Below are 15,873 nucleotides of genomic sequence, written 5' to 3'. Positions count from 1 at the left end.
ATAAGAAGGGACGAAAATCTTAGGTCAAGTGAGACCAAAGTCAAAATCGTTAAGAGACCCAAAATACTAACTAGAACCCATTTCCAATATATATTTTTTTTTATTCGATAAAGATCAAAATAATCCTTATGGTCGTAATCGTGTTACAAACACAAAAATAACATATATGGTAAAACCATTGCACTCCTCAATTCAATCAGTATCTAAAACAAGTGATTAAAATCTCAAATACTGCAGAATGATCACGAAAACTTGCAACACAACATAATGAATAGCTTATTAAATATCACGACCATCAAATGAAAACTTTAAGAAAACTGATTTATTTCATCTTTTATTTTCTTGTTCCTTTTTATACTATTCTAAGATATCATTTCTGTATCCTCAATATCATAATTTTGTACAGTATTTTTTAACATACCTTTATCATTATCTATAAATTAAACCTATTAAAGTTGTATATACTTCTACATTTTAAATACAAATAATCAACTACAAATATATTTTTATATAATGTACAATAATTATTGTTATTTAATGACAGTTAATACTGATCAATATTAATCTTATAATAAATAAATAAATATTTTAATATATACATTTAAGTGAAATCTAAGAGCTACTGTAAGACATAGTAAAATAACTTAGTAAAATAATTTAATTAGTAACTAATATATATTAATAAATAAATATAAATTATAGAATTATATAAATTATAAATTATAGTATAACTGTTATACTATAATTTATACATATTTTCACGTGTGTAGTATATAATCATTTTAGTTTTTGTGTTTTGAATTTACAAAATACATTTTTTAACATTCAAATATGTTATCAAAGAATTAATATAGTATGGTTACGAACTTTATGGGTATAAAACTATTGAATATTGCATACATTTTGCATATCAATAGATTAAGTTATGGAAATTCGCTTAGTGCTTATTAAATTAGAACGTTTTATAAAAATGAAGTTTTAATGTAATATTGAACAAAGCAAGTTATTAAAAGTCACAGAATTTATAAACAAGTAAATAAAACATCAAAATGAATAGAAATTACTAGTTGACTAAAATTATTATATCACGTTTATATATTTATAATATGACGAAAAATAATTCTGGTTAATAACCACAACAAATTTTTCTATTATATTCAACAACAAAAATCGAACTTGTCTTCAAATTAAATTTTAATATACTGACGATGCATTAGAAAAGTAATTTTTCAAAGACAAACCAGTTGAGACAAAATCTACTTCTCTCAAGAAATAATTATCCTAAAATCATAAAATGTTGGCGCTTTAAAAAACGTTATCGTTGTTATATTTAGCTCGTCTAATGTACACCGATTTAATCTTTTATACATAAAATATTCACATACACTCCAAGTACCAAATTCTCCAGTGATTCATTAGGTTTTTTCACTGACAGGGTCGGTTGTATTAAAAAGACAGGCACATTTTGCAAATTATTATGTTGTCTCGAAATCTTACCTCTTATAACGATGGTAGGTACCGATTCAAAAAATGTTAACGCATAAGAACCAAGTTGTGACAATTTCACAGAGATGTAAACAAGGTCAACAGTAATAGTATAATACTCGTAAACGTATACGACATAATTCAAAAGACGTTTAAGATATTATTATCATGGAAATTCCTTTAGAACTAAAGTAGTTTCTGTTAAAATTAAATGATAGAAAAAAACATAAATATAATAACTCAATATCTAGTATTTACATAAAAAAAATATAATAAGTCATTTTTTAACCATCGGGAAATACAATTTATTTTGGAGAGGTTTTATAAAACAATAATATATTATATATCTCTAATTCGTGTTTATATTACATTAACAAATAATATTACTTATAAACAAAATGCATAATAAAAATACTAAACAATAATCTCAACAAGTAAATATCTATAAACCCATGATTAGTTGTTTGTTTTTAAGTGGGTAGTACGAGTACGCGAAAATATAAGAAACTATAACATTCACTGAAAATCTTGTTTGACTTTATTTTCGCAGACTACACTGCAAACTCATTATTCATTGTTGAATAAAATATTTGACAAAGTCAAAACTTATCGATAAAAGTGCTATTGTAAAAGTGAATAATAGTTAATGACTTTGTTTCTCTTATCGGCTCTATAATCTTATGATCATACAAGTCATATTATAACCGTTACTTGATATTCAACACTGCCACGCAGTGTTACTTAAGGAATATTTCTCACGTCACATATCACACTTAAAAACGGTTCTGAATATGATTAAATTTTATTCGAAGTAGAAAAATAATTAATCATGCATAAAAAAATGTGTTCGATTAAATATCATTTAATAACTAACTATGACACGTCTATTACACGTTATTATATTACATTCAGAATTATTATCCATTGATTTGTGTGTGGAAATAAAATAAATCACCCACAGAACCGGTGTAGATTTAAAAAAACCCGGCTTTAATTGTGTTTCCTCTTATCGAATATCCTTTTTTTATTTTTAATAAAATACCGCGCGCCGTCAGTCTATTTCACCGACGAATAATAAAACAATTTAATTTAAAAAATGACAATAATATTTTTGCAAATCATTGACCTTGTGTTTTGTTTTCTTATTCCCTCATCTTCCCGTGCACAGGGTTGCTCGGTAGACACGAATCCAGCTACGAGGACGACGATGATCGGTGGCAAATCCGGAGGTGCCAAGAGCGGTGCAGCCATAGTGTTGGCCAGTAGCGTGTTGTCCAACAACGGTTCGTCCGAGCAGACCAACAACACGAATCCGCTAAACTTGGGCTTCGCGCTGATCGCCACGGCCGCAGTGCTCGCCTTCGCCATCACGTAAATCATCAGGTCCCGTCCCGCGTTAACGGTACGACCACTTATTTATAAAAACAATAATATATAACATACAATAAATACATAATTGAAGTATTATAATAGATACGATACACGATTTCGATTACTATTATAATTTATTATTTTTATAATTATTATTATTATTATTATTATTATTATTGTTAAGACTGCCAAACGTGGTTGACGTATTGTTATTAATTGTCACATATTATTGTACATTATCCAACGGTTAGAAGCATGAAGGCCGTGTTTTTATCGCGAAATCTCTTATTAAAATATACGTGTTGAGGCGAACACGACCGTTAAACAAAACGAAAAAATTTAATTGAAATAAAAAACCATTATCAAAGGTTCGAGATTTTATATTTACTCGCGTAGTATGCGACAACTTAACACACACACAAATATACAAGCGCGCACACGTTCATGTATATTCAATGACATTTTGCGTGCAAACATTTCCGATTTTTTTTTCTTCCGCACCATAATCGCTATTCCGATGAAATGTTTTTTCCCCTAAAATTGTTCTCCATTTCAATTTTTACATTTTAAGTGTACGATAAAATGGTAAAATAACCCGGAAGAGCGATTTAACAATTTTCCTCCGAAATAACTAGTATAATACGTGACTTAAACGACAACATTATTATTATTATTATAACCAGATCGTTGCATTTTTCTAATAATATACTTCCGCTTTAATAAAAATTCATTTGCGAAGGAACGCACACGCAAAACGTTTGACCCCAACAGGGCTAATATAACCAATTTAATCCGAAAATTAACGCTAAGATAATGTTAAATATCAGGAGTTTCTAGATAAATCTCTAATATAAATTTTAATCCTTTTTGGTTTTTCATCATTGCGGATAATTTATCTGATTGCTTCATCAGAACTCAGACATGTCTTTCATCTATTTATTACGTTTACTGAATTTATCAATACATTTATTAATTTTCACAATTTGAATCCATGTTTATTATATTAATATTAATAATATTTAAACCTTATTACCACGCAAAAAAATCAATACATTTGGTACCACATATGTCTTTGAATGCCAGACGAATTTTGATTTATTTAATTAACGCCAATCGGTAATTTATAGACACATTATAATATATAGTAAATTAACAAGTAATTATTATGTTTGCGAGATTACACCAGAAACAATAGATGGAAAACAGTCGTAAATAATAAACTTAAGTTAAACTTAAACTAAACAATAGGCAATTATAGGAGTACGTTAAGAAGTACTTTACGGTTTAAGAAGAAAAGTAATTTTTATAAAACTGTTATGCCAAATTTGTGCTTTCATATTTCAAAAAACCTTATACTTTAGAAATCGATTTAATAATTATTTTCAAATCGTTATATTGACCTAAAAATATAAAGAACATATTGTTGAATCAATTGATACATTTTCTAGACTTAGATATTTAAAATTGATTTAATCATCAAACTTCTATTGTTACGTTTTCAAGTAAATAATTCAATTACCATAATAATAAAAATAAATATATATATATTTATATATAAACCAAAATATTCGTACACTATATAATTCACATAAAAAATTAATATTTTAGTAGACTATATTTTGTTTTTTCTAACATTTATGTTGCACATAACTTAATCTTCAATTTGTTCGAATGAAGCTTAATGATCCAACAAATTTTAGTTTCGGATAACTTGAAGTTTATTTAAGTCGAATAGAGTTAGAAAATAAAATCACCCTAGGCAAGATTGAAATTACCCATTTCAAAGATGTTAATTACTAGTTATGTCTATATATGTCTTCATAATTAAATAATTATAATAAAAAACTACCATTAAATATTATCTGCTTAATATTTCATACATTCAGTCTTCTCGTTAATAATAATTAAATTGAAAAGGTTTCCTTGGGGACATTTTGTGTTTCAAGTGACAAAATCTGTTTGAATAAAATAATGTTAATGGTTTGTGGGACCATTAATAATTTATTAGTAGAAAAAAACGGATAGGTTGAGTTTTGATTAAAAATATACCACCTATGACAGCATTACCAGAAAAATGTTAACAACAACACACATGCACTATATCAACAAGCAAAAAAGATTTTTTGATGCTGAATAAACTGATAAAATATGTATATCGGAATCCATAGTAAAAATATTTAAAAATAAACCAGCGTCATATATATACGGTAACCGTATATATATATATATATATATATATATATATATATGTACTCTTATAATATAAAAGTAATATAATAGTCTTTATAATAATTATAAACTATTTACTTCGACCTACGTTATTCAGTCGTACAAACCTTCAATAACCATCCATGCGAAACTTATTGTTTCCAAACAGTTTATGCAGCGAAACATCTCGACCTCGTGGAAAAAAGATCACTGTGAAATCGAAAAAAATAATAGCAGATTGTAAATATATACTAAAATTAGATTTCAGGACGTATTAAACATTTTTCTAGTTAAATATATATTTTGAAACAAAATTGGCAAGTGTGGAAAATTTTAACTTTGGCGTATAAAGTTTCATACGAAATTAATTGATAAACACTTTGTAATTTTAAATTAATTTTTTTTTTTGTAGTTCTGAATTTAATTTGTTGTAAATGTATTATTATCTTAAAATATAATAAAGTTAACAAATTTAAGAAAGAAAACTGATTTTTTATTTTTTTGGAATTGTGTACAAAACCTTTCTATGCCGAAGTTTATATGAAACTTTTTAGATCAACTTTTTTATTGCCTTATTTTTGTGTCGTCGTTTGGAATTTTAACGATGTACATCAAACATGGTTATCTTTTACCTACATTACTTGTTCAAAGAACTGAGATAACAATTTACTTGTAACTATGTATAGTTCATATGTATAAATAAATATTCGTACATAAAATTACTTTTTTTTATATTGTAATTAATACATGTTCTTGTTTATGGTTAAGGTGATTAAAAACCGAAAAAAAATTTAAATATGATATATAGAAAATGTGTATGTAAATATCTATATAATGTATGCATAAAATGAAATAATTATGTTCTGTATTATTTAAACATTTTAAAACTCGATAATCTAAAAAATACATTTCAAAAATTTGTCACAATTTTAATAAAAATGTGTTTAGACTATTGTTTTTTTACCTAGTATTGAAATAATAAGTTAAAAAACAACTATAATTTTGATTTAGAATTAGTAACTTTGACTTAATGTAAATAAATTAAATGTACTATTACTTTAAAGCTTATTATTATACTGAAAATAAACTACTTGTATAATTGTTTACTTTTTTTCTAAATTAAACAACCCTATCCTTATATAATTTATAATTCAACAAATATTGTATCCAGTGCTGTCATTAACGGGCAGAAAACTTTGATGATTGCCTAAGGCCTCGCACTTTAAATAAATTTGGGAAGTCACAATTTATCAAGTTAAAATAGTTAGATATATTTAGTTGTAAGGAAATTGTACTACTTTTGCCTAGGGCCACATAAAAGTTTGCGATAACATTAATTGTATCAACTATCATAGTTCTTCTTAATTTAATATCGATTATAATAAAATATATTATAAAATATTATCTATAAATATGTATATTATATATAAAATATATATAATATTGAATTATTATGTTTCTTGAAAACTATATTTTAATGGTAGCTTAATACTATTGTTTCTAAAAAATTCAAATTATGTAACGTAAACTTAATGTTTTTAAATGGTATCATTATTTAATAATTTTACAATTTTGTCGAGCATAACCATTAAATATTATTACTTTAAATTTTCGTAATTCTATACCAATTATGACATACGATTATTATTATTAACTTTTTTGTTTATTAATAATTTATAATCAATAAAATTTATCCAAATATAATTCATAAAATAATTTCATTGTATTCCTTAAAGGTTAATGTTTATTTTATTTACAGACAATTTTATTTATAGTATTATTATTTCATGTCGTTTTATACAAATGCTAACAAAAGAGAGAAACTCAAAATAATACTGTCATAGTCTCATAAAGAATACAGTTTTTCGCTCATTTAAATACAAATAAATCAAAATTCTCAGTCAAATTCTCAACAAAAAAAAACAATTATTTTAAATACTTAAGATCAATATTATCATATGAAATTTACAAAAATTCAGGTTCATTGTCAATTAATTTGAAAACAAAATTATAGACTACACTTATACGACCTATAATTATGTATGGAATTGATTCAAAATAATATATTTTTTAAAATCTTATAATCATTTAAAAAACATGGAGCGTAAAAAATAAAAATATATATAAATAAAAAAATTAATAAATAAATTATTCAGTCATCATATTTTTCAATTGAGAATAAAATATAATACTATAACATATTATTAACATCATTAATATTCTTATTTAAGTTTATCAAAATAATATACTTATATAATAATGTGGGTACATCATACTAAATTTAATTTTCTATAATTGAATTCGGATGCCAAATAATAATAGTTCTTATTACTTTACTGGACATTTTAGTTTTTAAGTGAGCACACTTTGAATTATAAAAAAAAAATAAGTTTTTAACCTAAATAAAAATTAATTATGTATAAATTGACTTTAATACTATTAAAAACTATATACTATAAAATATAACTATTATAATAAATTGACTTTTATAATGATGTCTACAATTAATATTTAAATTAAAAATCAGAAATCTATCAAAAAGTGATGATCATGAAATTAAATGTTTACGAGTTATTTGGAAAATTAGAACTTGATTTGCAAACTGTAAAAAATGAGATTGTAATTAATTACAATTAATTTGCAAAATATTTTAATTGATTTCGAGTAGTTCAGTCCATATCAACGGCCGGACAAATAAACGTTAACAGTTATCCAAAATTACTGGGTTATATGATTTATAGTTTATTCCTATATAAATCTAAAATACTACATATTTTTTTTTATTTTCCTATTATGTATTGAAATATGTCTATGTTTTTATAATTTATTTAAAATTTGTATAAAACATAAATTTATAGTCTTACATTGATACTGAATATAAATTATTAATTTAACTTAAATTAACAATTTAAAACATAATGTAGATAACAATATCTTCAAGACTATTATAGCAGACTCAAGTACATAGGCACGTTTTAAATAGGTGAGTATGTTTAGTTTTCAACAAGTAATAGTTTTAATCATATATTTATAAAGCTGAACTACATTAAAACTAATCGATTACAATAATAATTCGTCAATACGTATTTTTTATTTGAATCATACTTCTTTAATAATATTATTTCTGTATAAAACAGGTTCATAGATAGACGCCAGTGTGTATTTTTACAGAACCGGGGACCATAGACGTAACTAGACCTTAAAGTTAGAGAGATTTCAACCCTAGAACTTTTATAGTGGTGTAGAAATTAAGTGGAGGCTGTGCCGTCCCCAAACCCCCCCCAATAATCGTTAAACGTTATCACCATTTTATACATTAATATTACAAAAAAAAATTTTTTTCTAAGTGACGAATATATTTGTATTTACTTTTACTTTATTAGTACTACACAGCATTCTACACAATGCATTACATACAATATAATAGTTTGCCAATAGTAAATAAAAATAAAAAATTTTCCAAGATGTTGTTAATAACAAATAAAGCTATTAAATTTAAATTTAAATTTATAAATTTAGCCACCGTTGGAGGACTGGGATTTATAATAAAAGAGCTAAAATTAATGTTTGAGCTTTATATCCCCCTAGCCCCTTCCTCGTACGCCTATGCCCGGAACAGATTTTTTTTCACTGAGTCGTATAATTTTTTTTTCGCGAAGCTTAAAAAAGTTTTCTTCGACGCCCTAGTACTTGTATGACATATTTTTCTATTTTACAATTTAACATGATTTATTGTAAAGATGATTTAAAATGTTTGTGACGTTTAATCGGTTTGAAGAATTGTTGCACTTTTCTTTCTTTATGATCTTTTTCCGTTCTTTCCAAAATTTTATTAAATTGATCCCTTATTTTTGTTGCATTGTATACTTGAATTTTCTACGTTCATCATTGGACTTAGCAAAATTAATTGGATTTTGATATACTAAGTATATTTATTTTATTTTATTTTTATTTGATAGCGACTTTTTATTATCATACAATTATCAAAACAATGATCATCAAATTTATTAAGCTTAATCGTTTACCCCCCCCCCCTCCCCAATGATTTTTTATGCTAATTTAGTTATAACCTTTCAATGTGAATACATGTATGAAGTTTGCCTCTCTCCCCCTATAAAAGGATCTAGAAACGCAACTCGATGCAGGTACGTTAGTTATGTTTATAGACTTAGCGCTCAGCCTTTATGTACTTATGCTCTCCAAAATTGGCTAAAACTTACACTTTACTTACACTTTCTATGGTCTTATTTTGAATTGAAAATGTTATACCAAAAATATATCTATTATCTAATGCATGATAGAATATTGTACAGTCAACCAACAATTGTAGTACCAACCTTAACCTGTCCATTACCAGACCATCTTACTTCTTAAAGTACTGTAACTGTTATACTATATTTTGGCAAGCACCTGTTCTGAAATAATTGCGTGAATTCCAAGTTGCAATCTTAAAAAACTTGCATTTCTAATTCCATTTATTAGTCCTATTTAATCTATTATCCAAGGCTTTTATGTTAGTTTCTTAGATAGATAGAGGCGCCTTTCCCGACGCCTTAGTTTACTTATAATATTTTTATTTTATGTTTTAGATATATATTTATCATAAAAACATTTGTGAATTTAAAGGTCAATGATTCACTCATATTTTGATAAACAATATCATCATCCTTGAAACACTGAACATCGATTACTTTTATGCTACATCAAGGTAAGATAAATATTGAAGTTATTATTTTTTTTTTTTATCATAGAAATTATTAACAATACAATATGCATGTATCTGTACAATGAGCGTTAGTTAAATGGTAAGAAATGATAGAGTATACATAAGCAGAAAAAAATCCAATGATTAGGTTTTTTTCTTTGAAATAAATTTAATTTTATACTTTGTAATATTTATATATTTTTACATTTTATAATATATAGTACCAAATAAAAATGTTTACATATACATTTTAAACAAATATTTTCAAAAAAATTACAAAAAAAAAGATTCAAAGATTTATAATTTTAAGATCTTAAGATTTATGACTATAAATATATATCATATCTTTAGTTTTCTCCAGAATTAACAAAAAAATTCATATCAATAATTCAACTAGATATTTCTTATAATAAAAAAATTGTATTACATAATTGTACAATTTAAATTTTTATTTTTTTGTATAAAAAATAATTATAATCATTTTAATTCAATAATAACCTACCAAAAGATTTTATGAATTTTCAAGAAATTAATGGAGAATTACGTAAATCGTAACTTTCATTTGCAAACTTAAAAAAATTAAAATTATTGATTGATAAATAATATAAGTAATTATTATTGGATTATGTTCTACAGCAAACTTCTTATTTGTTATTAAATATTGTGAGAATAATTTAACTAATACAGAACTGAGTATATATACTCGTAATTTAATATGATTCACGAGAACGAGCCTACGAATATTCATAAAATGTTAAGTAAAAATAAAAAAAACATTTATTTAAATAGAAAGTATGGTGAAATTTATTCACGAGAACCTTATGTTGGTATTGACTCTATAAAGGATTTTCGAAAATTAAACGAATAATAGAAATTACGAACTTATAATTGTAAATTTTTGTTAACATTCAATACGTATACCTCATTTTGTCAATATATTTTCTGATAAGATAATTATAGTAGCTCTAAACATTTAATTTTTAAAAAATATTTTAAATGAACCGATGACACAATGATAAAAAAAGCGCTCTTTCATCAGTTTAAATACAGTTCAAAATTTACAACAATAAAAAAAGGCTTCTAAATCGTAGAGAAACTATGTTTAGAATATGAACACTGCAATATTCAACAAATTTTAAATGTTCATTGGAAATAAAAATAATAATTATTAAATTATACCAAAAAAAAACCAAATATTTACCGGTAATAAAATGAGAACATTGATAAAAATATTTGTTGAAATAAGTCAAAACTGTATGATATACTGTATGGTATATTAGTCTAAAATATAAATGAGAACATTCATACACAATACCTATGACTTTCGATAAAAAGGAACTTAGGTGAAAATATAAAGAAGTCTGTATATTCTAATACAAAACTGTTGTCCAACTTATTACAGCGCTGCTCGCAGAAATTTCGATTAAAATTCTATAATATAATAATCATATTTTACTTATGTATTATCTTTGGTTGAAACAAAAATATCATAAAATTATTCATTACTCTAACCTTGGTCTACTGAATGAATTGTTAAAATTTACTACGTTTAGCTAATTATATATTTTTGTAATTTGAAAAAACTACAAAACTGTTATTTGTCCCAAACCCATAAAAAATGTAACTGCTTGATGCGTCGAAACACATTGAAACTCTACGTCCCACGGCCATCTACTTCATATACCGCGCAATTTGCTCTAACGGCATATGATATGCATATCACGTATATTTAGTTCATTCGTATAATACCTATTTAATAATAATCACTCATCTGGTTCTTTCCTTTCGAGTTACCTGCTATTTCTTTCCCATTATTATCGTTCATTATAGTCATTATAATATTCATGGCATATAAAATAAGTATCTGTTTTTTTAACTTCACATTTAACTTTTTCTTCCGATATTTCAAAAAGTTAGTTAAAAAAAAAACTACCTTAGTAGTAATTAATTTGTTTAAAGTGGTCTAATACATGTATTTTATGTGTTAATGCGTAAGAGCTTCAGGGCCGTCCCGAAGATGAAAATCAAGGGGAGATGAATAATATGAAAAATGCCGACTACAATTTTTTTACTCAATATATGTAGTATAATTAACTAAATGTAGTCGTAGTTTTACTTTTTAACATACATATAATGTTTAATATATGTGTCAGTGTTGCACGTTCTTAAAATTGACAATTTAATTATATATATAATAATATTTTATATTGTATAAGTAGTTATATAAATTTTATTCGTGTATACACTGTATTACAAAATATGTAATATTTGTTTTCCTTCAGTAAAATTAGGTCCTTCTAGGCTATAATGAAACAAGTCCGACTGCCGACTGGTGTTTTCGTTGGGGGAGGGGGGGATGACGAGCTTAAGTTCGGAAAACTTCGGAATCCGTCGACATATTTCCAACAAACAATTTGATTCCGTTTCAATCCGATCAAATCCAATGTTTAAAATTATATTTATTAATTTTTTTCGTTCCAATTTATAATATTAATATTTCCTGTATTATTCTAATTGAGATTAAGATAGTTCTAAATTAAGAACAGTAAAATTATATACAACATCTAGTTTCAAATAATGTTATGTGAAACCACGAAACAGAATTTTAAGAATGAAAAATCTTATAAGGTTTATTGTACTGAAAAATAATATTTATTCAATTTTGAATTTGATCAAATATTTATGTTTAATATAAATGAACCAGTTCGGTGTTAACGTTCAATATGAACACACATTTTTTTCTTACGTTGCTCCATTATCACTACCTAAAATTACTATCGGCATTTCGATAACGTGAACATGAGCCGCAAATTGCTTGTCTCGTCGACAAATTCAAACGATTACATAAAACTAACTGGTAATAAACAGCCTTGTGCGCGTACTCCGTCCAAGCGTAATTTATCTAATACTTCAGATTCGCCACGTCCTGAAAGTAAAAAGACCAAGACTTTTGCTTCGCCAAACCGTTTCGCCGTCATCGCTTCAGATGATATTAATGACTCCGACGACAGCGTTTTCGTTGCGCCTACACACATTCACGGTAATAAAGTTAATATTCTACATTCCAAGCTCGAGGCTATGCAGCCGGCTCCGTCTTAATATATAAGAGACATCACAAATTTCTCCGCAATTAAGAATATTATTGACAAAATCACTAGTCCAAATGGGATTTCTTGTTAAGTCAACACCGTCATACCTTATTGTTCGACTCATCGCTCGTTCAAATTACAACAATATTCTGGCTCATTTGAATAAAACCAACGCTAATTATCATACATTTCTTCCACGTCCTCTACGTCTATCTATGTCGTGATAGAATCATCATCAGACATTTACATCATACCACATTAAGTACTGATATTTCTACTGCCCTATCTGAAAAAAGTTCACACAGTCAAGCAACTTCATAATGTTAAAAAAATCAACTGTCCCCTTCCAGTATTTTTCATAGACCTCGAAGTTAACAATATAGTATTTAAAATCACTTCCCTATTAAGTACAGTGGAGCGTCGATTATCCGCACTAATTGGGACCGAAGGGGATGCAAATAATCGATTTGTGCGGATAATCAAACAACCATTGAAAATTGTAATATAAAGTTAAAAACTAATTTACTAGATATAATATTCATACATAATATAAAAAATTACATATATATATATATAGTATAACATTATAGTACACGATATAACATAACGAATGATAAAACTAAATTAAATTAAACTAAAAATAAATTTGTACTCAAAAATTTTGTAGTACGGATAATTGACGTACGGATAATCGACGCTCCACTGTACTAAAGTATTAATAGAGAAACCTCACAATAATCACGGTCCGTCGCGATTATACAATTACCAAGAATACGGCCACACCCATAATCATTACAATCATCAGTCCCGGTACATTAAATGCGAGGCTCATCATTCTACAGACTGCATCAAGAATTGCAATATCCCTATAAAATGCGCCCTCTGCTCTAAAGACCACACCGAAAATGTCAAGGAATGCAGAGTATATCAAACCATTCTCAAAAATCAAAAATGTAATCCCATAAACCTGAAAAATAAAGCCCCTTGTCCCATCAATGAATCCTCCAAACCCCTTCCTCATACTAATTTCCAATTTAATCGTCCTATGCAAACGCTATATGAGGTCATAATTTTAATAATACTTAACAAATTTCAAATATAGAACTTGCATTATCCAAATTTCTCTCTGACTTAACTTAAATTATTAATTGTTTTCTCATTACCATAATTAACAAACCAACATCCATAAACAATTATAATCATTCCAATCCTACAGAACTAATATATGTAATTCTTATCTAATCATATATTACTATTATTCTGTATTTACTCTCAACTCTTGTAATCTAATTTTATTTAATATTTAATTTTGTTAGATAATCAACGCATAATAACATACCTTACACATATCATTAAGTTAATTTTAAATATGCAATTGTTAATTTTTTCAGATGGATCATTTGAACTTATCATAACATATTTTCCAAATCCGCGAAGTTATTATTATATGCATTGTATAAACTGTTTTTCAATATCAAAATTGTATTATTATTTATATTTTTACTCACATTATTATTATACTCGTTAAATATTATATTTATCTGTAATTTTTAAGTTAAATATTGTTATGTAATATTATCTACATGTGTTTCTAGGCTGTTTTTATAATCATACTTAATGTACTACTATCAATCATATAATTGTCGAGATAAATGGTTTTTATACTAAATTTCAATAAAAAAAAATATGAATGAACTTTAACAATACCTATTCAAATTAATGATATTATCTAGTATAGATTGCAATTGTTAATAAAAATATATTATGAATGATTTTAAATATAATTATGAAAACGATCTATTTTCCAAAATATATTATATAAATCTATAAGATCAATAGTTCATCAAAATTATGAAAACACTTTGTGAAAATTTAAAATGCTATAACATTACAAGATAAATCAGATATCTCAATAAAATAAGTATCTAACAAATACTTATTTTTTTTTAACTTTTATTTTGACACACTTTTTACTCCTCATTTTCTTTGAATACCCTTCTTGTGATCTTTATAAACCATGGATGAAAGATCTTTAAAAAATCAACTAACAGTAAAATGTAAAATTATGATTTGCATAACTTAATTTTACATTTTACTGTTAGTTATCATTTTCATAAATTAGCATATACAATATTCGATGATTTATGCCTAAAATATTATTAAAACTCTATCAAATAATCTGTATTCTATAAGGATTTCACACCCTTGTATTCTAGAGTCCAACCGGTTTATAAAAATATTATAATACAATCTGGTATGACTGGTTTTCCAATTAGATATTTTAGACGTCCTATCCAATTATTTATTTTATTCAGAACCACTATTATCATGGTTTATTTAGTAAGAGTAGTTGATCACCCAAAAATTAAACATTATTGGGGCTTGAAATCTGATATTATGAAATTGTAATTGATAATAACACTTATGATATTAAGTTGATTTTTAGAAAAATCTAAAGAATTTAACAACACTTCCTTAATAATAATAACACTGATTTTATAATTAGTTTAGTCACCATAAAAGCACACATCATATTATATTATGTTTGATAAATAGATATATTTATTAAATTGTAGATAAATATTCAAGTCAAAAATAATATTATTATTACTCAGAAACTCAGTTTAAATCAAAAATATATGGCATTGCTAATTTGTTTTATGTCTTTAAATAAAACACATTTTTTTCGTTCACAAACAATGATATTCTTAGTTTTATTATGAAACGTCAACATTCTTTAAATAACTCAGTGGGTACTATACTTAAAAGTTAAAATTTGAAATTTTTCATTTCATGATAGTAAAATGTTATCTTTTATATTTTTATTTATTTTTAATTTTTTTGTATTTACAGATAACATAAACAATTTAAATATTGCTAATTAGCATTTTGTGTCAATATCGGTGGGTTGTATCTTGTTAGCTAGATTTAACATTATTATGTACGATAACCACCACTATTGAAAAGGTTTAATTTTAAAATTTTTATTATTATAAAGTATGTCAAAAAAAAATC

General features: G+C 25.4%; 1 protein-coding gene across 3 annotated transcripts in view; it reads left to right on the top strand.

Moving 5' to 3' along the window:
- Nucleotides 1-14,335, top strand: part of LOC112693451 (alkaline phosphatase-like) — a 326,574-nt gene extending 312,239 nt beyond the window's left edge. Inside the window, exons 10-12 of one of the 3 annotated variants that reach the window (XR_003149478.1) lie at nt 2,654-2,887; nt 9,654-9,772; nt 14,250-14,335. Coding sequence is in view for 2 of the 3 variants with exons in the window: in XM_025568541.1 (XP_025424326.1) it covers nt 2,654-2,860 (207 nt within the window). In the remaining variant the exon portion in view is untranslated. Of the gene's footprint in view, nt 1-2,653; nt 4,241-9,653; nt 9,773-14,249 lie in introns of those variants that run through there. The other 2 variants (XM_025568541.1, XM_025568542.1) reach the window with 2 other exon arrangements.
- Nucleotides 14,336-15,873: the final 1,538 nt, after the last annotated feature.

The sequence above is a fragment of the Sipha flava genome, unplaced genomic scaffold (assembly GCF_003268045.1).
Source record: "Sipha flava isolate LNK unplaced genomic scaffold, YSA_version1 87_pilon_pilon, whole genome shotgun sequence".
NCBI classification, from domain to species: domain Eukaryota; kingdom Metazoa; phylum Arthropoda; class Insecta; order Hemiptera; family Aphididae; genus Sipha; species Sipha flava.
Note: the sequence above shows the minus strand (reverse complement) of the source record. Positions and strands in the feature narration are given on the sequence as shown.